Consider the following 25,978-nt stretch of genomic DNA (forward strand, 5'->3'; position numbering starts at 1 on the left):
TGAAAAATTCTGCCCCCAAATTTTTTTACAAATTTAATTACGGAAACCTCATCCCGCCCGTGGATGAGGTTTCCTCAAAAATCCAAAGGCTGCCTGTCCGATTTGCCCGCCCGCCAACTGTAACATTGGATGGGCAGCAAAAAACACAGGTTAATTCATTGATTAATGGCCTTAATAGGCCTCTTAATTGTTGGCGTGCGCACTGCCGATTCTCGTGCGCAGGCCTCTGACCGAAATATCGCGCCAGTGCGTGATGACATCGGGACGCTATTTCACACTCAGGCGTGTTAGGCGTGCGCCCACACATCGAGCGGAAAATCCTGCCCATGAGGTTTTTTTCCCAAAACGCTGCTTTGATGTGCCATGATTAAATAAATGTGGGAAACTGCTGCATGAAATTTTAAAACTCGTATTGATTGCTGTGTTTCACAAGATCATTAGGCAATTGCAGATGAGGAAGGCCATTCAGCCCATCATAATTCATCCCTCCAGAAAATTCCTAAAGTCCCTCCATTTGCAGCATCCAGTCAATTCTTCAACAATCCCAGGGCTTTTGCTTCCATTGATTTCACTGTTTAAGCAGCATTTACTGCTTTCTTTCCCCCACACCTCCATTTCCGTGCCCACCAAGCCAAATCTCCCTCAATGCTCCCTCATGCTCTAGCTCTGAACCTGTGCCTTCCTCTTCTGCCTGACCTTGTGCCCTCTCCAAGCTTATCTTATCCACAAGACCCAATCGCAATTGACTGCTGATCACCCAACTTTTCTCTCTGGCCTCTTATGTTACTAACACTGGTCTGCAGGGAGTTTTGTCTGCCATTATTCTGTACACTTATATTTCAGGCTCACTCTGCATTGGAGTAGGATCACGACGGTGAATGATGTAAAGTCTGGTGAGACAGAGGCAGGCTGCACCATCTGACCTGCAATTAATTTCCACTCACCTGCCACAACCACTTCTGGCTTCTCTCTTCCCACCAAATGCATGCAGATAGCAGTGGAGGCATGAGGCCTGGTTTCCTGTCAGATTTCCCTCCTATCCACCCTTATTACCATTGCTTCCCAGGCCTGCCTTGTCAAAGATAGTGGTGGACCCCAGGAAGTGGCAGCAATAACATTGAGGTACCCCCCCAACCAGCAACCCCCCCCCCCACCATACCATGGAGCCAGAGGGCATTGTGATGGCCTGTACTCCCTCCAATCTGGCCATCATTTACCTTTCCACCACCTTTATGCAGACTGTCACAACACTTCTGAACTTTTGAACCCAATTGCAGGAGCACCACAACTTTGCAGCCAGGCAATGGCAGCTTTCTGTTGACGGTGGGAATTTCAATTCAATTCAATTTCAACTTTCAATTTTATGTTGTTGTCTATATTGCTTGTTCATTCAAAAAATAAATACAAATGAATAATAGCAATAAAGTGAAAGGAAATTACCCCATCACCGAGATCTAACTTTAATTAAACTGTATTAAAAATGATCCCAATGCATTAAAATAGTCAGTGAGCCCCACTCTGAGTGCATATCCCCATCCATTCGTCAAACTCTTGTTAAAAGTTCTTATATAGAATGGCACAAACGAGTTCAAGAACCAATTTGTCCTGCATCTGGAAGATTGTAGCCCTTTTCCTGTTCCCTCGAACTGTAACGCTGACACAAGGTGTGAGTCTCATTGCTCATGACACTCTCTAATTTCATCAAATTCCTTCGAGGGCAGATTTCGTTAAGAAAGGTCTGCTCATAAATACCCTTCCTGCCTGATTCAATAATCTCAGTACCCTTAAAAAGCCTGCTTTCCTAAGACAACTGTACCAGAAGAGACATCCAAAAAGGATAGCACTTTCAACTACAGCCGTACAGAAGAGTTTCATAACTGTCGGATCCATTCAAAAGGATTCTAATTTTCTGAGGTGATATAATTGTGTATGTCCCTTGGTCACCACATCTGTACACTGTTCCCTCCAATTCAACTTATCATTTACTGTGATACCTAGATACTTGTACCTGGTAACTACTTTAGTGGCCATATCATGATTTTTCACAGGAACAGTATCATTAACTGGCTTTTTCTTAAAGTCTATAACTAGTTCTTTAGTCTTTTCATTCAGTTTAAGAGAATTGTTATTGCACCATTTTATGAACTTCTCCACCGAGTTCCTATAGATTACTTTGTTATTCCTTATAAGACCCACAAGTACTGTATCATCAGCATACTTCAGGATCGTTATGTCGTCATGCTCTGATCGACAATCATTTGTGTAGAGAGTGAAAAGCAAAGATGAAAGTACACAGCTCTGAGGTGATCCAGTATTTGATAACTTGGGCTCTGAGTAAACCCCAGAAACTAACACCCATTGGGGTGAAGGAAATCACTGATCCAAAGTAGGAGAGTGGGATTGACATCAAGGTTTTTCAATTTCTTAATCCCACCAGGAGAACCAGGATAAACATTTGTTCAAGTTTACAGCGTTGTCAGAAGCACAGTCAGAAGTCCCAACCTGTGGGACCCTGCCACTGGAAGGAGAGTCCTTAGATTCAGTCATTGTCAGCAGTGAAGAAATGAAACTGTCTATCGCAATTTTATGTGAATGCTTGTTGATATATTGGTTTCCATATCAGGAACAACATTTGTCATACTCAGTATGGTGGCGATCCTTGATTAGTGTTTAGTGATCTGTGAAATTATTTTCCGCATTTATTTCTCCAAAATCTGTTTACGTCTCTATGGACAGAATGTTATGGTCCCCCGCCAATGTGTTTGCAGGTGGGGGTGGCCCTCCTGCCTGCCCCTGACCCATCTGCAATTTTATGTCTGGCAGGCGAGGCTAGGGCAGTCTGTCCGCCCTCACCCCGATTGAGGCCTTTATGTGACCAATTATTGGCCACTGAAGGGCCGCTTCCTTCCCAGCCTCAGTTTTGAGGTTGACAGGAGGAGTTCAGGGTAAGGGGATGCTTGGCAGGTCACCCTGCTCAGTCTTCGAGTGGGAACTAGGCGGGAGTGGGCACCTCCCTCAAGGGACCCCTTTCCAGACTCCCAAAGCCTGTGTCCTGCAGGTTCCCTACCCCACCAACCGCCAGCCTCTCCATCAAGCCCCCCCAACAACTCACCCTAGTCCCTCCTGGCTTCATCTACCCTTCGCGCCATGAGACCGCATCCCCGCCCCACTAACCTAGTCCTGGACTCTAGGACTTTGAATCTGGGGACTGTTTGTAGTCCCAGTCCTGGCCAATGCTGCCACTGGTGCTACTGGGACTACAGAGCTTCAGCCAATCAAATTGGCTGGCTTGGCAGTTCTCTGAGGCAGGACTTACTCCCAAATGAGGGGTGCAAATCCAGTCTCCAGCCAATTAATGCTCCTTGGATGCATTCCCCACTGATTCATCACTAGCCATCTGAAAAATCTACACTGTGTTGTATAAGACTGAGTCAAAATTTATAATACATTTCAAGAAAAAAAACAGAAACCATAAACTAATTGCAACTTTTTTTTGATTCATTCATGGGTTGTCAACATCGCTGTTAAGACCAGCATTTATTACCCATCTCGAATTGCCCTTGGTGGTGAGCCACCTTTTTAAACAGCTGCAGTCCATGTGGATTAGGCATATCCACAGTTCTAGGATTTTGACCCAACAATAGTGAAGGAATGGTGATATATTAATAGTCAGGATGGTGTGTGATTTGGAGGGGAACTTGCAGGTGGTGTGTTCCCATGCTTTTGCTGCCCTAGCTTGTCTTCTAGGTGATAGAAGCTGTGAGTTTGAAAGGTGCTATTGAAGAAACCTTGGTCAGTTGCTGCAGTGCATCTTGTAGATGGTACACACAGCTGCCATTGTGCACTAGTGATGAAAGGAGCAAATGTTTAAGGTGGTGGATGGGGTGCCGATCAAGCGGGCTGCTTTGTCCTGGATGGTGTTGAGCTTCTTGAGTGTTGTGGGAGCTGCACTCATCCATGCAAGTGGAAAGTATTCCATCACACCCCTGACTTGTGCCTTGTAGATGGTGGATATACTTTATGGAGTCAGGAAGTGAGTTACTTGCTACAGTATTCCCAACCACTGACCTGCTTTTACAGTTACAATATTTATATACCTAGTTCAGTTAAATGTTTTGAGTTTCTGGTCTATGGTAACACCCCCACCACCACCTCAGGTGGCGGGTGATGGTGGGTGATTCAGCAATGTTAATACAGTTGAATGTCAATGTCAGTTGTTTAGACTCTTTCCTGTCGGAGATGGTTATTGTCTAACAATTGATTGGCACTTCTACTACTTGCCACTCACCAGCCCAAGGCTGGATGTTGTCTAGTTCTTGCTGCACGTGGTTACAGACTGCTTCATTTTCTGAGGAGTTGTGAATGGAGTTGAACACTGTACAATCACCAGTAAACATTCCACTTCCAGTTTTATGTTGGGAGGGCAGGTCACCGATGAAACTGTTTCTTTGAGCAACAAGTTCTTTTTGCAGTTGAAGACCTTTTATCTAGCTACATCATTGAAAGTCTTGCATCCAATAAGTGTATGCCACCCTTAATATCAAATTGATTTGCACTTGCTAAGTGTTAAATCACAATGTAACCTCAGGCAACATTAAAAAAAACATACAGTTTAATCAGTTGTGAGAAAATTCTGAAGTTAAGCACTTTAATGCTAAGCTCAGACATTGCAGCCACAGTCACTCAGCCAGTTCCATATTTTGATGATTAACAAGATACTTGCCATTGGTAAGTTGACATTAGGAAAAAGATTTCTGGAGCACTATTTTTCTGCGATGTGGGAGAGGTGTGGGAGAACCCCCATGTAAAATGAGACCTACTATATGGGCAGAATTTTACAGACCCATTTCGGCAGGAATTTCGGCTGTCGTAAAATTCTGCCCCATGTGTGTAAAATTACTCTCAGCGTGGACTCTTCCTTGGTGAAAGCATGAACGAGAGATTTGGACAGGACCATCAGCTTGCCAAATTGGCGGGGCTCCTGATTGTTCAGTGATTGAAATTAATGGCCAGGAATATGGAAATTCAAGCTGGCTGACTATCATCTCCAATTCTTCGGTTCACATCTCTACGTATACCTGGACTGGTTGATAGCTGTAATCTGTAATATTTTTAAACTTTTGTCAATAATGTGATATGTTTCTTCAATAAAATTGCTATAATAGTGATGGACGAACCACCATCATGTTTACATCTCTCTGTGACTGTGGTAGGGATAAGACCCTGGACTACCCGGAATTTCCAATAGTAAATGTTATGAATAGAAAAAATGTCACGACTGGGGAGACTGATGTCTCCACGTTCACTTGAGAGTCTGTCATAGAGTAATCCAATCAGCTTGATCTCTGGAAGCATTTATGGTGTTAGCTGTGACTTGGGGCCGAATTTTCGCTCCCAGAGTCGGGAAAATTCCCAGCTCCGCAAGCCCGACTCAGGGAAAGTGCCCCAGATATTTGGGTTTTCAGGGTTGTTGGTGTTATTGGGAGTCGGGCCACCCCCCCCGCGGAGGCAGCCACAGAGGCAGGTACTTTAAAAAGCCCACCTCAGTGCTCTGGGACTTTGCCGCAGCTGCAAAAAAACCCCCCCAAAACAGCCCTATACCCTCACCCCTCACATTCCTTCACTCCCCACACATTCCCCATGTCCCATCCTTACCAACTCATGCCACCTCATGCCCCCCCACCAACCCCCCCCTACGGCCCCTCATATCCTCCATACTAACCAATGCCCCTGTACCCACCCCCATGGCCCTTTATAGCCCCTATGCCAACTTAGTGTGAACTCATGCCAGCCCATGCCCCCCACCCACCAACCTTTGCCATTACGTCATCCATGCCATCTCACCTAGTATCCACAATGGGCAGACCTCAGGATCCATGGTGAGATGAAATTAAGTTCTAAGTATCTATTGATGACTTCACTCTTTAAAGAAAATACATTTATAAAACCCATTCAATACATTTAAATTAATTTAAGCACTTAATCCTTTATGATAACAACCATTTGTGTTCATAGTCCCTATCAAAGACTTTATAACCACTTGGAGCTGTCAAACTGTTGTGGAATCAGTCATGCGGTACTAATCCTCAGGCTTATGTCAACATTTAGCTGTGAAATTACAAACAATTTTGTTTTCAATGGCAGGCTGGTTTTTTTCAAACATTTTAAAGAGCATGGATATTTAAATGCCTTGACAGCTGGACGGCTCCAATTAGTTTATCCACGTTTTACACACATTCATGTCTAAGTTTAACAATCCCAAGGTCACCTGACCTCTCCCAAAAGGCACCTGACCTCTCCCAAAAGGGGCACTTTACCTCTCCCAAAGGGTGCTCTACCTTTCCAATAACTTCTGCAGCTTTAGACCTTTTGCTTGAACGTCTGGGGCCCACGAGTCATGTTTTGGACATCCCACTAACGAAAATTGTATCTGTTTGAAGGCGACTCCACCTTTACATGTGCAGCTGCCTCTGTGAACCACGGTTGTGCAAACTACAACCTGCACCTGTTCCCCACCCCCCACAGTGAAAATGGTGGTGCTGGGTTCATGGATGGGACGTCAGTGGCTTAAAGCAGTTTTGGAAATCCTAAGATTGTGAAAGATGCTATGTAAAAGCTAGTCTCATCTTTTTATTTCTCAATTAACTTTAACAACCATAATGTTGTATTCAGCTCCTGATTATCGGTACAGTTTGAAACATTAATGCTGCTGGGAATTTTAATAGCTTGTGTTTTATAATTGTGTAACCTGCTATTGCTTTTTCTTCTCAGCTTGTTGTTCTGTGCAAGACCTTTTTTCTCAATCTCATTTGGTCTGTTTTACAGGGAACCATTTTCTTGCCCGGAAATAATGTCACTGAGCATTCGTATAATGGAGATGAATCTAGGAAGTTCCTTTTTGAAATTGTGCCTGGTAAGAAACGTTTATATTTTCCTTCTAGCAACCATGTTATAGGTTACCAAAAGCCACACCAGAGAGGCCAAAGTTCAATATGTCCAAATTAAAACACGACTGTTATTTCTGAAATATATTGAATTGAAAGGGAGAAGTTTCTTATTTTTCTCAGCTGGGGGATGTAGAGCTGGCTTAAGTAGATGAGTAACACTCAAATGATGACCAAGAGAGGGTAAAAAAAATCCCAAGCATTTGGAATGCATGGTATCCTGACTTGAGGAAAAGTTTGAAAATAATGATGGCTTTGGTGGTATCCTTACTGGCCCAGCTGCAGAATCCATGACCGAATTGCAATTAATAATCTCACAACGAATTGTGGTGAACTTTTCATGACAGTAAATTTATTTCAGTGGCCTAAGGTAAGGATTATTGCAACTTGCCCAGCGTACACCACCATTATGTAACCACAGAGGCATGTATTAGTTTATTGTGAGTTGGTTAAAGGGATTCTGTTAAAAATACAATCTAAAAATGCTGCTGATTTCATTTGAAAAGGTTTAATTATACTCTGGTTAATGCCACTAAATAACTCCTTGAGTTATTATCAAAGTCACATAGTCACAAAATCTACTGTGCTGTTCCAAACTTTGACAGTTAAGCACCCAGTTTTTACAGGGTGTTGTCTGGAAGGTAAGCATGAGCAAATGTCTACGGCTAGAATATTTTGCTCGTCAGGCAGGCATGCGCCCGACCTAATCAAGCATAAAATGATGCGTGATGATGTCAGGCGAGCGTCCCAATGTCATCGCACAATATTTCAGTCGACGGGTGCGTGCCGGAGTCGGCAGCGCACCCACTGACAATTAAAAGGCCTATTAAGGCCATTAAAGTTATATTTGAAAGAAACTTTTCGCTGCCCATCCAACCTTGCGGTTGGCAGGCAGGTGAAAAGGCCAAGCGGCCTTTGCATTCTTTAGAAAACCTCATCTAAGGGCAAGATGAGGTTTCCAACAGCAAATAAAAATGAAATTAAAATTTTAATATTTCATTAATAACATGCCCCTGCTCATGTGACAGAGTCACATGAGGGGAAATGTTTTATAACATTTTAAAACTCTCTATTTTTAATGTTTTAAACTCTTCAGCTCCCTGAGACAACTCTGTGCCTCAGGGAGCTTTTCCAGCACGCACCCAGGTGCATGCGCAAACTTGTGCTCGCCCTCCTCCCTCTCCCCCCACACAGGCAGCGTTGAGCGCTGTCACGTGCGTTTCACACTGGGCGTGCCTTAATTGGCCCACCGGCCCCGATCGCCGAGCCCGCCCAACGAGGGAAAAACCCTCCCCTATGTGTCCTGTGGCACATAAAGAAGTTCCCCCACTCCCGTAAAAGAAGCATTTACATGCATTAATCCTTGGACCAATTCTAGAAGCACAGAAAAAGTGTACTCACCTCTCATTAATGCAAATACAATAAGTGACAATACACAAGGCATGAAAGGTGGTGGGCAGGCAGGGTTAAGATATCAGCAGTGTGACTTCCCCAGAGTCAGGTTCCTGTGAGGCCCTTGCCCCAGAAAGGCGAGGGCCTTGTTGACATGTGAAAGTTGGAGTCTAATTTCAGCAATCAGACCCCACCATTATATTAACCAGCAGGATCCAAGCCAGTTTCTCTTTCTAGATGCATCAATCTCCCTGTCCTGGTCTCCCTGAGGTCGCCTGGGAGCCTTACTGCTGACCCTTTTCACCTAGCTTAACCAGGAGCATTCTTGCAGTCCATGACTGTGGCCGCCTGCTGCTGTCACCTAACTCCCACACGTTGTTCTGTTATCATTGATGCAAAGCCTGATTTTTATAATTGAGACCCGGGATCTAAAATAGCTCAGGCCTCATGTCAGCTAATTGGGGTGTGCATGCTGGTCATTTCACAGACCCTGGTGAGCTTACTGCTCACTTCAAGTTATTATCTGACTTATGGTCTTTTGAATTTTTATTTCCTAACAGACACAGATGCATACACATGCAACATATCAAATGCAACTGGTAAAGTCACTACCTTCTACATCCTGAACTTTTTTATTTCACAACATAGAAGCAGCTTGAGAATTCTGCAGAGTATACTATCACACAATAGTGAATGAATATAAGCATTTAGTAGAAAATCTATCCAAAAGTTTGACCTCTTCAGTGAATGCTGTACAGTGTTATGAAACAAAAATTTATAGGACCCTATTTATATGAGAAAAAATGTTGAAAACTGGGAATAGTTAGCAAGATCTTTCCACATGAGCAAGATTTTTCAGTGTATTTAATTATGCTCTCCTGCTTTGGCACTGCAGCCTTCCCATATCTCTCAAAGTGCTTCAAATCTATTTAAGCATGATAAGGATTGACGACAAACTCTACCAGCCAAGTGTCATTTGCACTAATCACAGTGACATTTTGATTGTATTATACAGATCTTATAGGTAGTTTGCAAGGAATAATGTCATGCATTTATGATTTTGACATCAGTTTAATTTGCAGAAGTAGATACCCAGATGTAGGCTTGAGCAAAGTAGCCCAGAGATTAAGATGTCAGAGTAATGTATACATATTAGTGCCAGCGACTCAGCTGCCATTCCAGGAGCAAAAAAATAGCTCTTAATTATAGAAGGGCAGTCACTTTGCCTCTTCAATGAAGGTGTCAGATACAGGAAGGAATCTGGGAATGACCCAGGAACTACAAAAGGGGACAAAGAAACAATCCCGTATAACTCTTATTTCCTAGTAACCTTGTACTGGCTGAGCTCCATTGTTGATGCAAATAGAAGGAAATTTGCACTGCATTAACTGTGCGATACCTGTCTGGGAGTGCTTGATGCTGACACTGTGTACTTGAAATGGGGAGAGTTCTATCCCCTGCACCAACATCCTGATCTCAACAAGCATTTTCTTTTAAATTGACAATTATCTTTGGTGACCATGGCATTCAGTTGCCCAGGTTTCAACATGCAGATGATAATGGGTGTGACATGCATTAAGCAATTACATTCCATACTCTTCGTGGGTTCCATATAAATAAGGCTGTAGATGAGGGAAAACTGCTGATGCAAAATGCCCTGTGTTTCTTCCTGCGTATCAACAGTAAGCAGTTCAGACACTTGAGCACAGTACGAAGAAAACCACTGTACACGGCAGATATATTTTTTGCTGTGCATACTGGGAAGATGTAGATGGTTCAGTTTCTGGCTCTGACTCGCTGTGTAATGGCTGTTGGAGTTGGTACTCACTGCCCTGGAGCGTTCCAAATGTTGCCCTTGTGTTACCTTAGAGTCTTTCACCACCCTCTGTCAAACAGGGCCTTTGTGCTGTGCATTACTTGAGTCAGCAGAAAGTGCCATCTGAGAATTTAAAGGCTGGCCTCCATTCCTGATAAGTGTTCTTGTTGGCATTAATGCTGCTGATGGGTTCCAAAGGCATTTACTTAAATGACCATCCATTTAAGCTGCTCCTGCAGCAAACACTAGTTCCCTTTCCATTGTGACACACCTGATATCTGAAGCTTACTCATGATACTTTAATTAAGCTTACCTCTGTAATTATGGCCAAGTTTGCATACTTGACATTGGGTGGGTGCAAATTGTGCTTGAGATTTTGGCTGAATGGAAAGTCTAGGCCCAGGAATCTTGTTAAGATGAATCCAGCCAGTGCCAAGAAACAATGGAACAATCACCAACCACATCTCCATGCATTTGGGTGGAAACTTCTACTAAAAAAATAACACCAGGATTACAAATTTAAAAATCTTGTGCTTTAATTAGCATTGCTGGCAGTGGAATCTCCAATGTTGTGATTCTGCTATCAATGAGCTACCAATTAAAATGTTTAATAAAAGATAAATATAAGGCACAGGGCTCCTTTGAAGGATAAGTAATGGAGACATTTATGTACCAGTTGGAGGTACTGGCAGCAAACCAGTGCTTTGACAGTACTATATTTTTTAACAAGGAATCTGCCTGCTCAGCAGACTTCTTGCCACCATCATTCATCTATGGTTATTTCAGTAAGAACCGGGAAATTATGGGACTCCATCAGAAAGGTAAGTTTGGACATGTCACTTTATTTCTCTTTCCTCTTTTAAGGCATTCCTTAAAACCTACCTCTTTGACCAAGCCTGTGGCCACCTGCCCTAATTTCTCTTCATGTGGCTTGGTGTCAAATGTTGCTTTATAGTGCTGTTGTGAAGCACCTTGCGGCATTTTTTTTACTACAAAGGCGCTATATAAGTACAAGTTGTTGTTTGTTTTATTTATTGTTCACTGCCAACCATTGCCCTCAGATCAAATAAGTTATTAAGAAGTCAGGATTCTCCCAAAAAAAAGGAATCATCTCATTGCCTCCGGTTACTTCCCTTGGAAAAGAATTGCTGTGACACCCGTGGGTCGATATTTCCAGCAAGATCATAAACATGTTCAAAATAATATGGTCATGATTTTGATAGAAGTACTGATCAAAGGAAAACTCTGTGAACTCATCGTGCTACATTGAGTAACCACCACCATAATGCTCCCTCCCACCCCCTCTCATTTTACCAGCTTTTGTTTTTATTTTGTGGTTTCATATTCAGGATTTCACACAAAAAGTGACATTAGCAAGGTGATTTTTGAAAAGTTTGCTTCTTATCATGTACTTTGAGATTTCTGTTTCTTCCTGACACCCAGTTGTACCGACAGATGATGATGCGTTTTTATTCTCAGGAAATCTGTTTTGTTGCAGCAAACATGTTTGTGGGCTGAAGCAACTCAGGTCTGGGAAATGGAACGGGAGAAGGGAGTGAGACAGCAAAAGGAGAATTGCAACAAAAGCAGCTAAAGAAATAGGAGCACTTCTGAAAATGGGGGAAAAAAACACAGTAAGAAAGTACAGGGCATTTAGTGGAAAAAAATGCATTGTGTGCATAAAAAATTTGACCATGATAACAGATTGCAGTTATTTTGGGGCTTGTTTTTGTCACATTGCAGATCAGAGTATAAAAATACTCATTTGTTACATGGGCCACAGGATAGTTTTGCTACCAAGATGTATTGGCAGCAGAATATCTAAGTTGAGAGCAATGTTCCTTCTAAGCTGCACGGCTGTGGAACAAACTGAAAGCTCCCATCCAGGCCATGCACAAGCCATCTGCTTTAAAGATACCGTAGATGCATGGCCAGGCAAGAAAAAAAGTTAAGGGGCCCGGGTACTTAAACAACTCAGCTGTGAAGTACAAAACAAAAATTAGAGGGTACATTGGTTGTAATGAACAAACATTTTGTCAAGCTGCTTAATAATCAGTATTCAGGATGCCAATGGATCATGGCATTGCTGCAATTTTAAAATAGCACCATTTCCAAAGTTTAAACTACCCCCTGTTCAAAAAGGGAGAGGGATAAATCTGGCAAATGCAAACTAGTTAGTTGAGCAAAATTTTTAAGACAGAATTTTAACTACCAAGGTGATGTGGATTTGGGTGTGGGCGGGCAGGGTTGGGGTTGGGGGGGTGCGGTGCGGGGAAGTACGGTGGGTTAAATCCCTGAAAAGTGACGGAAACCCAACATGATCCCACTGACTTCTTGCTTTTACCGGTGCACATTTTGAGGTATTCGGGAAATCCCACAGCAGCGTTCAGGTCAGTGATTTAAATATCCAATTAATTGCAGCTTTAACCAGAATTCTGGCTTTACCACCCAGCACATGGGTTTCCCACACGGTTTGGAACTTTCCAGGGTCAACAAGGCGAGAGCACAGCTAGGACGTATTGTTCAATGAAACTGATGGACTGAAAAGCCTTTAAAAGTTTGAAACCGCATAGCTGCTGCCCTGCCTATGTGAAAGGCTTGTGCTCACAGGATGTCTTCTGAGAGTGCGATATCTCTGCTTTATGGGTGATTTCCAACTTTTTTGGAAGTCATTTCACATACTTTGGATTTTGTCAACTTTGATCTATACTTTCCTGTGTCAACCTTCACTGCAGCATGGGAGCAGCTTGTGCTGCCCTACTTTGGACATTTGATAAGAAACGAGGGGGGCAGCTATACCAACAGCAGGAGCAGAAGCAACAATTCAGCCACGTGCCACTCCTCAGGACAGAGTGGATGAACATAGAGATCCAGGTCGAAGGAGGTGATACCCTCAGAGTAGTGTATAGAGCAAGAGGATCAGCTTCCTAGACATGATGAAGCAACATTGCTTCAGGAGGCTCAGACTTTCATACCAAGTCGTTGCTGACACCTGCAGCCTCCTGGAACAGGATCTCCTCCTAATGGTGACCATGAATTGCCAGTGGCCATCAGTGTCAGAAGTGGTGTCTTAGTGGTATTGTCACTGGACTTGCAATCCAGAGACCCAGGGTAATGCTCTGGGACCTGGGTTCAAATCCCACCATAGCAGATGGTGAAATTTGAATTCAAATGATGACCATGAATTGTTGTAAAAACCCATCTGGTTCACTAATGGCCTTAAGGGAAGGAAATCTGCCTGGTCTGGCCTACATGTGACTGCAAACTAACAGCAAGTTTACTTTCAAATGCCCTCTGAAGTGGCTTAGCCATCCACTCAGGGGCAATTAGGGATGAGTAATAAATGCTATTTAGCCACCAACATCCTAATACTATGAACAAATAAAAACCCTGGTGACATCACCAGGATTTCACAATCCTCAGTCTCTCAGGTGACTGACGCCATTGACAAGGTCACCTTTACACTGGGGCCAGTCAGATGCAAAAGGCTGGATTTGCTGGATCCCCACAGCTATAGGGGGTCCTGGACTGCACATATCTGGCAAGCAAGGCACCTTCAGATCAACCTGGAGTATTTATCAATCAGAAGGGATTTCACTCCATCAATGTTCACATAATTTGTGACCAATGGAAGGTTTTCATGCATGTGTATGCAGGATATCCTAGAAGCTGCCATGATTTATTTTGTTCTGTAACAGTCACATCTCCCACAGATTTTCAAACAGATTGAGTGTGTGGCTTCTTAGATACAAGGGCTACCGTGTGAGGACTTGGCTGATGACTCCTGTGAGGAACTACCACTGATGCAGAGAAAAGTTACAACAAGTGCCACACAACCACAAGGGTGATCAATGAGTAAACAGTTGGGTTGCTAAAGATATAATTCACATGTCTGGACAGATCTGAGGGTGCCCTACACTATAGACCAGCAAGGGTACAATACAGAATGATCGTGGTTACTGTGTCTTCTGCAGCATTGCACTGCAGGAGGAGGAGATGCTGATCGCTCGGCATCTGAGGAAGAGGAGGAGGAAGAGAAGGAGGGGTATGATGTGCCCAGGTTGTCTGCAGTCACTCACCTGCCTACCAGAGAAGCCTGCAGTAGGCTTATAGAGAAATAGTTCAGAAAACCTGAGAGTGAGAAGCCATATGGCGCACCCATATTAAACCCTCCTCCCCTCCTTTCCATCCCCAACATAAATTACTCCCACAGTCATAAATCCCCCATTTCATTCACACCTTTGCTCATCCTCCACCCCAGTAATACCAGCTCCTGATGTTTAATGTCCATTTGGAATTCAGGCTGCGACAATGGAGATGATAGGACAACAGAGTTCAAATAAAGGGCTTGATCTGTTAAAATTTCCATAGATATAAACACCCAAGTAAAACCCCTTGTGCAACTAAGAACTCTTCCCCTTTCTGTTACTCTTACGTGGTGCTACCCTGTGGTTTCAGCTGAGTTGGAGGCAGGCTGCTCATTCCCCTGCTCTGACAGCTCAGGTGCTCTTGGCTGACATCCATTGGGTTTTGGAGTCCATGAGGGCCCTGCCAAAAATAGCTCTATATGCACCTGGGCAGAGACAGACTCGGTTGTCAGGCAGGAGACCGTGGGTGTGGCTCTGTTTGAGGGGGAGGGGACAAGGGATGAGAAGTTGGAGCACCTTGACAAGATTCCCCACTCCCAAGCGCCCTTTCTCCATCTTCCTTTTCTTGAGCACCACCCCTACACACCCTGGAGAGCACTTTTCTGCAATTCAGTGAGCTGCTGATTGACCAAGGTGAGGTTTCCTTCCATCTGGTTGGAAGTGTTAGACTGAAGTCAGAATCTTCCCAGTTGTACCGAGGCAGGGGTGGGGGATGCTGGAAAGGAGGGCATCGCACTGGTGGGCCTTTGGCCGATCTTGCCAGAGCCAGGGTGAAAATGGCAATAGCTGTGTACCCAACAGCACGAGTATCCAATTTGAATAATTAAATGCCCATTTGTGGGCAGATTGGGGATGCCCGGTGACAGACATGTCTGCCACTAAGGCCAAAGCTTGGCAGGTGACAGGAGGCACCTTGCCAGCGGCTAGCTGGTGGGACCCGCCAGGCCTCTTTTAGCTTCCCTCCCACCGTCCCCCCAATAGAGCTACAATCATCAGGCTACAGTTGCAGCTGCAGGTTTTTTAAAAATTCATTCATGGGGTGTGGGCTTTGCTGGCTGGGCCAGCATTTATTGCCCATCCCTCGTTGCCCTTGAGAAGCTGGTGGTGAGCTGCCTTCTTGAACTGCTGCAGTCCATGTGGTACAGGTACGTTCACATTGGTGTTAAGAAGGGAGTTCCAGGATTTTAACCTAGCAACAGTGAAGGAACGGCGATATATTTCCAAGTCAGGATGAGTGACTTGGAGGGATACTTCCAGGTGGCGATGTTTCCATCTATCTACTGCCCTTGTCCTTCTAGGTGGTAGCGGTCGTGGGTTTGGAAGGTGCTGTCTAAGGAGCCTTGGTGAATTCCTGCAGTGCATCTTGTAGATGGTACACACTACTGCTACTGTGCGTCGGTGGTGGAGGGAATAAATATTTATGGATGTGGTGCCAATCATGCGGGTTGCTTTGTCCTGGACAATGTCAATCTTCTTGAGTGTTGTGGGAGCTGCACTCATCCAAGCAATTGGGGAGTATTCCATCACATTTCTGCCTTGTGCCTTGTCGATGGTGGACAGGCTTTGAGGAGAAAGGAGGTGCGTTACTCGTCGCACTATTCCTAGCCTCTGACCTGCTCTTGTAGCCACAGTATTTATTTGGCTAATCCAGTTCAGTTTCTGGTCAATGGTAACCCCCAGAATGTTGATTGTGGGGGATTCAGCGATGGTAATGCCATTGAACATCAAGGATCGATGGTTGGATTCTCTTTTGTTGGAGATGGTAAATGCTTGACACTTGTGTGGCACGAATGTTACTTGCCACTTGTCAGCCCAAGTCTGGATATTGTCCAGGTCTTGCTGCATTTGGACATGGACTGCTTCAGTATCTGAGCAGTCGTGAATGGTGCTGAACATTGTGCAATCATCAGCGAACATCCCCACTTCTGACCTTATGATGGAAGGAAGGTTATTGATGAAGCAGCTGAAGATGGTTGGGCCAGGGACACTACCCTGAGGAACTCCTGCAGAGATGTCCTGGAGCTGAGATGACTGACCGCCAAAAACCACAACCATCTTCCTTTGTGCTAGGTATGACTCCAGCCAATGGAGGGTTTTCCCCCTGATTCCCATTGACTCCAGTTTTGTTAGGGCTCCTTGATGCTACACTCGGTCAAATGCTGCCCTGATGTCAAGGGCAGTCACTCTCACCTCACCTTGTCATCTTGTAGAAGAGTTTTCCCTTCACGGGTGTGGCCTGGCAGCTGTGACCACCATTTATTTTATGAAGAAATTAAATCACTGCAGGGGCCTTAAGATGGAGGCATTCACACGGCCCCCATCCTGTAGCGGTTGCGCCCCCCTTTCCTGGCTCCCTCTGATTGGGCCTGCAGCCTAAGGAACCCACTCACCATCTTGAACTGGACTGTGGCTTGAAGCCAGCCAATTAGGAGGCTGCCTCCCATAAGATTTCCCTTCACTGAACAAGGCATGTTTGTTGCAGCACCTTCCCAACGTTGGTGATGAAGGATTGTTTTTCAGCATGGATGGAAGTGTCCAGTGGTGTCCTTCAGAGGCTGATGTTGGGACCACTGCTCTTTTTGAACCATGTTAATGAGCTGGACTTGGATATGCAGGCATAATTTCCCAGTTTGCAGATGATACAGAACTCAAAAATATAGTAAACAGTAAGCTGGATAGTAACAGAGGACATAGGCAAATTGGTGAAATGGGCATATACGTGCCAAATTAAACTTAACGCAAAGAAATGTGAAGTCATTAATTTTGGTAGGAAGAATGAGGAGAGGCAATATTAACCAAATTATACAATATTAACCAAATATTTGAAGGTGGCAGGACAAGTGAAATTAAAGCTGTTAAAGAAGCATATGGGCCAAAAGGAAGGCAGTTAGGTTGAACCTTTATAAAACACTAGTTAGGCCTCAAATGGTATATTGTGGCCAGTTCTAGGCACCACACCTTGGAAGGATGTCAAGGCTTGTGAGAGGATGCAAAAAAGGTTCACTCAAATGGTACCAGGAATGAGTGATTTTAGTTAATTGGAGAGAGTAGAGAGATTGGGGTTGTTCTCCTTGGAGCAGAGAGATTAAAGGGAGATTTGACAGAGGTGTTCAAAATTGTGAAGTGATCGAGTAAAGGAGAAACTGTTTCCAGTGGCAGAAGGGTTGGTAAACAGAGGGCGCGGATTTAAAATATTTGGCAAAAGAATCAAAGAAAGCATGATGAAAAACATGTTTATGCAGTGATTTGTTATGGCCTGATATGTACTGCATGATAGGGTGGTAGAAGCAGATTTAATATTAAGTTTCAAGAGCGAATTGGATACATCTTGAAAATGAGATATTTTCAGGGCCATGGGAAAAGAGCAGGGGAATGGGACTAATTGAATGGCTCTTTCAAAGAGCTGGCACAAGCACCATGGGCTGTGTCATTCTGTGTTTCCATGAAGGTGATTTTTTTCACTCCAATAGTTCACCCTTCTCTTCTCCCCTGATAAGGGCAACTTGCTCTCAAGCGTACATTTCTGAGTCATATGCACCCTCTAGTATCTCCTTCAAGTGACCATTATTCATGTGCAAAATATTACAGCAAGAACCACAAGTTATTCAGCTCTGGGGGATGAGAGAGCCAGGCTCAATCCTGTTTGTACGTGGTGTCCACTGCACTCTGCACTTGAGGCAGTTGGAAATCGACCAAAATAGAAATACATAATGTCTTCAAAACTTTGACCAACTTGGTGTTTGATTTAGGGATAGAGACCCAGATTTTTGCTGTGATGGAGAGTCTCTCTGTCCTGGTGAAAATCCTGGAAATGGCTGAAAATTCTAAGTCCTGTCTTGGAACCTGGCATTTCCTGTCTTCACAGGGGCAGGATTAGAGTCAGGCTAGGGTTTTCACATGCGCGATTCATGGGGACAGCTGTCCATTTAACTCACCAGCTTCCTCCACTGAATTGGGATTTTGGAAGGACAGGAGTGTGGAATCCAAAGTGTGCAGAATAGAACAGGTAAGAGGAGGTCTGAATTTGGTGAATGTTTTTGGATCTCCAAGGTACCCCTTTGGAGAGGTAAGGTACCCCTTTGGATAGGGTCCTAGGACACCTTTGGGAGAGGTAAGGCACCCTTTGGGATTGTTAAACGTGAACATGATTATGCACTTTTTACACACAAACTCATCGGAACTCTCAAGCTGTCAAGGAACTGTCTAGCTGTCAAGGAACTGCCAAAGAACTGTCCAGCTGTCAAGAAGATGTTAAGGAGCTGTCCCGCTGTCAAGGAGATGTTAAAGAGCTGTCCAGCTGTCGAATCTGTTAAAGCTATCCAGGAAGTGTCAAAGCTGTCAAGGAACTGTCCAAGGATACTAAGTGAGTTGGCATGGAGGGGGTAAGGGCAAAGGGTGGTGGGTGGGGGCATGGGCTGGCATGAGTTGGCACTAACTTGGTATAGGCAATGGGGGCAATGGGGGTGTGTAGAGGGGCATTAAGTTGGCATAGATGGTATGGGAGTTATGGGAGGTGGGTGGGGGGATATGAATTGGCATGGATGAGGCTTAGGTAGTATGTGCGGGGTGAGGGCTGGAGGAATGGTCTTTGGCTTATTATTGTTTTTTATTTATGGGAACACAGGGCTGGGGCACAGAGGTAGGCCTTGCGCCCAGCCCACCTCCGTACCTGGCAGCCCGCACATTCATTCCAGAGTCAACCAACCCGACTCCTGTTTCAGCCTGCATCCCCATCCCAACTGAAAATCTGACCTGTAGGCAGACATTTTTGAAGGTTGGACTTGCCAAGCTGGGAAATCTCCCGACTCTGTAAACCCAACCTGGGGAAGAAATTCTGGGCTGGAGACTACCTGTCAATCTTCAAGACACAAAACAAGGCAATTCTGATATCAAGATGCCTGTTTAGAGAGTTCTTTTCAAAAGAAAAGTATACTTGAAATGAGTGCAGTGAAGATACCAACCACCTTTCTGTTAAGTGGTGTGTTCTAAATTCTGCCTTCCTCAGTGGATGACAATATCTCACTTACGTTGAGAAAGGATTCAAGTGCATGATAAAAATATTTATCAAATGCAAAGACCTTTTAAATCAATAACATTTCAAAAACCGTGGCTGCTTTGAGTGGGGATAGCTAATGACCTTTCAAGATACTTATTCAGGTTCATCTGGGCAAACATGAATGTCCTAGAAATTTCTAAGGTTTTGCAATGGTCAAAGGTTTTTGACACAGGGTTGTGTACAAAATACAAGCAGAATTTGTTTTCTAATTCTTTGAGCTGACCAATTCTAGATAAATTGATGAAACAAATCATAGCTAAATGAGCCAAAAAGTTTGTATTGTTGCCGACCTGTCATTCATAGCTGTCTCCCAGCTATCTCTGTTTGCCATTTTAGAGTTGTTGTCCTGAGAGTTCATTGCAATTTGACAGTTTTAATCAAAAAGCTTCATAAAACTCACGGCCTTTATTTACAAAATGATATTTCAGCAGATGCAATTAATTTGGCACAACTAAAGCTACTACTGGCGGCAAAACTGGAATCCCACACCGTGCTAACTTTGGGTTTTAACACTTTGACTTCTATATTGAATTTTTTTTTTTCCCTGGGAACTCAGACATTGTTCATCCATTTGATTGAAGGATAATCTAGCAGCGGGTATTCTATTTCCCTGTGGTCTATTTTTGAACATTTTTCCAATCACTCCTGCAATCTAGTGGCAAGAAAACAAATTGTCTGGCATTTCTATTTCCTAGGGGTGTTGCCAGCACATTCCATACAGCAGATCCTTGCCTCTGCTCTGCATGTTTGAATGGTTTTGCAACCTATATCACTTTGCCCACCATAAATCTCACTATATCAATGTTAAATTTGTCTCCACAGATTTGGGAGAGATCTTTGAATATATACCAAAGTTATGCGTATGCAGTTCTTGCTACAGGTGTCAGCTGGTTCCAAATATTCCTATTGTCTTTTTGTATAAATTCAGCCTATTCATACATAGGTGGAGTTCTTTTTCAACTGGTTTAATGAAATTCTAGGCAATAAAATTATTCAAAGCTAAGGTTGAGCGAATATGTTCATTATGAATTTTGCATGGTTAGTAATGTGTAGATGGTCTGCCTTGGCTCAGTGGTAGCACCGTAGTTTCTGAGTCAGAAGGTCATAGTTTCAAGTTCTACTCCAGAGACTTGAGGATATTAACTAGATTGACTTTTCAGCATCATACTGAGAAAATGCCATCTTTCAGTTGAGATGCGCTGGAACACCCTCTACCCAGGGCCAGGGAGAGAAATCATGGGCCCTGGTGCTTGTTCTCTTTCCAGGCCCCTTATTCCCCACACCACCATCCCACCCCCTCTTAACCCTCCACTTCAACCATGCATGATATTTTTGCCCCTTTCAAGATTCACCAATCAATTCACCAATCACAGAAAGGTTCTAGTAAAATGATAATGCCCACTGCTTGCTTCTGGTTACAAATATCGCTTGATTTTATATATATATATATATATATATATATATGCAGCATGGGTCATTAGCATTAAGAGCAGCAACAATATAATGCAGTGTTAGTTTGTATGTGTCCTATAGGTGATCCCACCACCACTATTAAACAAAGCAGAGAGTACAAATTTTACTTTTAACAGCATCATGCGATATTGCTAATGTGACAAGAAGACATCCTATTAGTTATTTATAACTATTCAGACCATAACACGAATTTCAGTGACTGCATCAGCCCTCATTAACATGTTCTGCACATTGCACCATATGAACACTGACAGTAAATTCATACCTGGAGGAAAGATTCAATACTTGCAACCCAGATAAACTGCACAAGATCTTTCCCATTCTGTAGAAGAATTAGAAGACTTCCTGCTGCCTAGGTGCATGATATTATTTAATATAGTTATTTCATAGAAGGGGTGTAATTGGATCAGTAATCTCACAGGGTAGAAAGATCAAATAGCTCCCGAGCAGCAAAGTGGAATGATTGAATAACAGAGGTCTTCACTGTCAGTGAGAAGCATTAGAGTCCTCAGGTGTCTCTGTGCGACACAACTTTTAAGCAGCCAAATAACAAAGACTGAATGGTTCACAATTGTATATGTGTTTGCCTGATCAGCAAATCTGAAGACTCTGCTGATTGCTGCTTCTCACTACAACGTATTTTCAATATTGACAACTTTATCATGATATTTAATTCCTCAAAAAGCTCAGAAAAGCATCACAATAGAGTGGAATAATAGGTAAGTACACAAAAGGGCAAGATTGAAGTCAATCGAAAAGACTCTCGAGAATCATTTGCAGGATAAAACAGGTTACTTATTTACAATGAACCCATTATGCACTCCTGTCCTGACAATTTCACTCCACAAAGCCCGTTCACAGTAAACTTTCATTAGCAACAAAGTAAATAGAACTCCAGCCATGATTCTACCCTCTCTTCGCAAGATAATAATGGATGACAAAGGCCATCTAGACCAGTTCATCTCATCCGTCCAGGATGACATACGAACATACATCTTCAGAAAAGGAGTAGACCATTCGGCCTTTTGAGCCTGCTCTGCCATTTGATAACATTGCCTACATTATACCAGTGACTACAACTCAAAAGTATTTAATTGGCTGTAAAGTGGTTTGAGACATCATGAAAGGTGCTGTATAAATGTAGGTTTTGACTATCTTTCATTACATCTGCATGCAGTAGGCAGAGTAACTGTAGCAATAATGAAATTGGAGGCCCAGTGCTCATTCTCTAAGGATAGTCAAGCACACAACAATCAACTGATGTTAGGAAAGTGACTACAAAGAAATCACTAGATTTACAAAACAATTCAACTCTGTAGCTAATACAGCCTTACTATTCTGACTTCTCTGGCACCAACCCACAATAATCCATAAATGACATCTGCCCCCTTTACACTAATGACACCATCCCCAGGATTTGTCAAACATCTACCAGCAGTTTAGGAAAAATGTAGATTGAATTGTTAATCTGAATTTTTCGGACAAGAACGATGCAAGGTACATAAATTCAATACGGCCTTAACTCAAGAACTGGATCTTTTCCCCTTCCCCCAGAAACTGTCATATAAATTGTGTCATACACTGTGAAGTTACAGCCTAAAATGGAAAAATGTGATTAATAAATAAGAAACTCCAACACCAAAAAAGAATGATACTTCCACCCCACACCACACCCCCTCCGCATCCCCAACCTCCCTCATGCCACCCCTGCCACTCCAACTCCCCAACATCCCCAAACCTCCGCCCTCCACTCCAACTGTTACCAACCCATCCAACTGCCCCCAACCTTCCCCCACCCCTCCAATACCCCCAGCCTCCCACCCACCACTCCACCAGCCCCTATCCTACCCCCACCCTCCAACACTCCCCAACCTTCCTCCCCACTCTTCCAACAACATCCAATTGGTTCTAAAATAAAGATTTTACTTACCATTTTTCAAACAAGAACTCTCTCAGTTGCTGCGCTGCTGCCAACCTTCAGGCAGCTTCATGGTTTTTTGGCAGGCTTTTCAAAAATAGCATCAGAGCCATGAAGTTGCCCGATGGTTGGAAGTAGCAGCTCAGCAACTCATTAAAACTGACCTGAAAGACCCACTTTCAAACAATCGGAACTCTCAGCCTGAAGATCCTGATGTTTTTTAAAGTCGGTCTTTCAAGTCTGAAGCTGAGCCTCTGGCTGCTCAGGCTGGGGGACAAGAAACTCCGTTTAGAGCAACGACCCAGGCCCTGGTGTTTGGCACCACCTGCACCCCATTCCCACAGGCCCTGCCTCTACTCTCTCAGGTGGACATAAAAGATCCAACGACACTAATTTGAAGAAGGGGAGTTCTCCGTGGTGTTCTTGCCAATATTTATCCTTTAACTAACATCACAAAAACAGATTTTCTAGTAAATATCAAGTTGGTGTTTGGGGGACCATGCATTGTGCTGATTGGCTGTTGTGTTTCCTACATTGCAACAAACAGCACACTTCAGAAGTATTTAAACAGCTGTGAAGTGTTTAGAGATGACCTGACGTCATAAAAGTGCTCTATAAATGCAAGTGGTATACAGTCACAGTGGTATACAGTCAGGAGGGAGTTGCCCTGGGAGTCCTCAATATCGACCCCTGACCCCATGAAGTCTCATGGCATCAGGTCAAACATGGGCATGGAGACCTCCTGCTGATTACCACGTACCACCCTCCCTCAGCTGATGAGTCAGTGCTCCTTCATGTTGAACACCACTTGGAGGAAGCACTGAGGGTGGCCAGGGTGCAGAATGACGCTGGGTGGAGGACATCAATGTCCATCACCAGGAGTGGCTCAGCAGCACCACTACTGACTGAGCTGGCCGTGTCAGAAAGGTCATAGCTGCTGGACTGGGTCTGCGGCAGGTGGTGAGGGAAACAACAAGAGGGAAAGACACACTTGACCTCATCCTCACCAACCTGCCTGCTGCAGATGCACCTGTCCATGACAGTATCAGTAGGAGTGACCACCGCACAGTCATTGTGGAGACGAAGTCCTGCTTTCATATTGAGGACACCCTCCATCATGTTGTGTGGCACTACCACTATGCTAAATGGGATAGATTTCGAACAGATCTAGCAACTCAAGACTGGGCCATCAGCAGCAGCAGAATTGTACTCGAACACCATCTGTAACCTCATGGCCTGGCATATCCCCCACTCTACCATTACCATCAAGCCAAGGGATCAACTCTGGTTTAATGAAGACTGCAGGAGGGCATGCCCGGAGCAGCATCAGGCATACCTTAAAATGAGGTGTCAACCTTGTGAAGCTATAAAACAGGACTACTTGTGCGCCAAACAGCATAAGCAGCAAGTGATAGACAGGGCTAAGCGATCCCACAATGAGCGGATCAGAATTAAGCTCTGCAGTCCTGCCACATCCAGTCGTGAATAGTGATGGACAATTTAACAACTCACTGGAGGATGAGGCTCCATAAATATCCCCATCCTCAATGATGGAGGAGCCCAGCACATCATTGTAAAAGATAAGGCTGACGCATTTGCTACAAACTTCAGCCAGAAGTGCCGAGTGGATGATCCATCTCGGCCTCCTCCGGAGGTCCCCAGCATCACAGATGCCAGTCTTCAGGCGATTTGATTCGCTCCACGTGAAATCAAGAAATGGCAGAAGGCACTGGATAGTGCAAAGTCTATGAGCCCTGACAATATTCTGGCAATTGTACTGAAGACTTGTGCTCCAGAACTTGCCGCACCCCTAGTGAAGCTGTTCCAGTACAGCTACAACACAGGCATCTACCCGGCTATGTGGAAAATTGCCCAAGTATGTCCTGTACACAAAAAGCAGGACAAATCCAACCCAGCCAATTACCGCCCGATCAGTCTACTCTCCATCATCAGTAAAATAATGGAAAGGGTCATCAACAGTGCTATCAAGCGGCACTTGCTTAGCAATAACCTGCTCACTGACGCCCAGTTTGGGGTCAGCCAGGGCCACTCAGCTCCTGACCTCATTACAGCCTTGCTTCAAACACGGACAAAAGAGCTGAGCTCCCGAGGTGAGGTGAGAGTGACTGCCCTTGACATCAAGGCAGCATTTGACCGAGTGTGGCATCAAGGAGCCCTAGCAGAACTGGAGTCAATGGGAATCAGGGGGAAAACCTCCACTGGTTGGAGTCATACCTAGCACAAAGGAAGATGGTTGTGGCTGTTGGCGGTCAGTCATCTCAGCTCCAGAATATCACTGCAGCAGTTCCTCAGGGTAGTGTCCTCGGGCCAACCATCTTCAGCTGCTTCAACAATGACCTTCCTTCCATCATAAGGTCAGAAGTGGGGATGCTCGCTTGCACAATGTTCAGCACCATTCATGACTCCTCAGATACGGAAGTAGTCCATGTCCAGATGCAGCAAGACCTGGACAATATCCAGGCTTGGGCTGACAAGTGGCAAGTAACATCCTCGCCACACAAGTGTCAGGCAATGACCATCTCCAACAAGAGAGAATCCAACCATCGCCCCTTGATGCTCAATGGCATTACCATCACTGAATCCCCCACTATCAACATCCTGGGAGGGTTACTATTGAGCAGAAACTGATCTGGACTAGCCATATAAATACTGTGGCTGCAAGAGCAGGTCAGAGGCTAGGAATCGTGCTACGAGTGACCCACCTTCTGACTCCCCAAAGCCTGTCCACCATCTACAAGGCACAAGTCAGGAGTGTGATGGAATACTCCCCACTTGCCTGGATGAGTGCAGCTCCCACAACACTCAAGAAGATTGACATTGTCCAGGATAAAGCAGCCCGCTTGACTGGCACCACATCCACAAACATTCACTCCCTCCACCACCGACGCACAGTAGCAGCAGTGTGTACCATCTACAAGATGCACTGCAGAAATTCACCAAGGCTCCTTTGACAGCACTTTCCAAACTCACGACCACTACCACCTAGAAGGACAAGGGCAGCAGATAGATGGGAACACCACCGCCTAGATGTTCCCCTCCAAGTCACTCACCATCCTGACTTGGAAATATATCGCCGTTCCTTCACCGTCGCTGGGTCAAAATCCTGGAACCCCCTTCCTAACAGCACTGTGGGTGTACCTATACCACATGGACTGCAGTGATTATAGAGGCAGCTCACCACCAGCTTCTCAAGGGCAACTAGGGATGGCA

General features: G+C 44.4%; 1 protein-coding gene across 1 annotated transcript in view; it reads left to right on the forward strand.

The window, feature by feature from the left end:
- arhgap24 (Rho GTPase activating protein 24) overlaps nucleotides 1-25,978 on the forward strand; it is a 566,765-nt gene that overhangs the window by 254,643 nt on the left and 286,144 nt on the right. The window contains exon 3 of the mRNA XM_078543927.1: nucleotides 6,826-6,913. Coding sequence (XP_078400053.1) covers nucleotides 6,826-6,913 — 88 coding nt within the window. The remainder of the gene's footprint in view (nucleotides 1-6,825; nucleotides 6,914-25,978) is intronic.

Source organism: Cetorhinus maximus, chromosome 1 (genome assembly GCF_964194155.1).
Source record: "Cetorhinus maximus chromosome 1, sCetMax3.hap1.1, whole genome shotgun sequence".
Taxonomy (NCBI): Eukaryota; Metazoa; Chordata; class Chondrichthyes; order Lamniformes; family Cetorhinidae; genus Cetorhinus; species Cetorhinus maximus.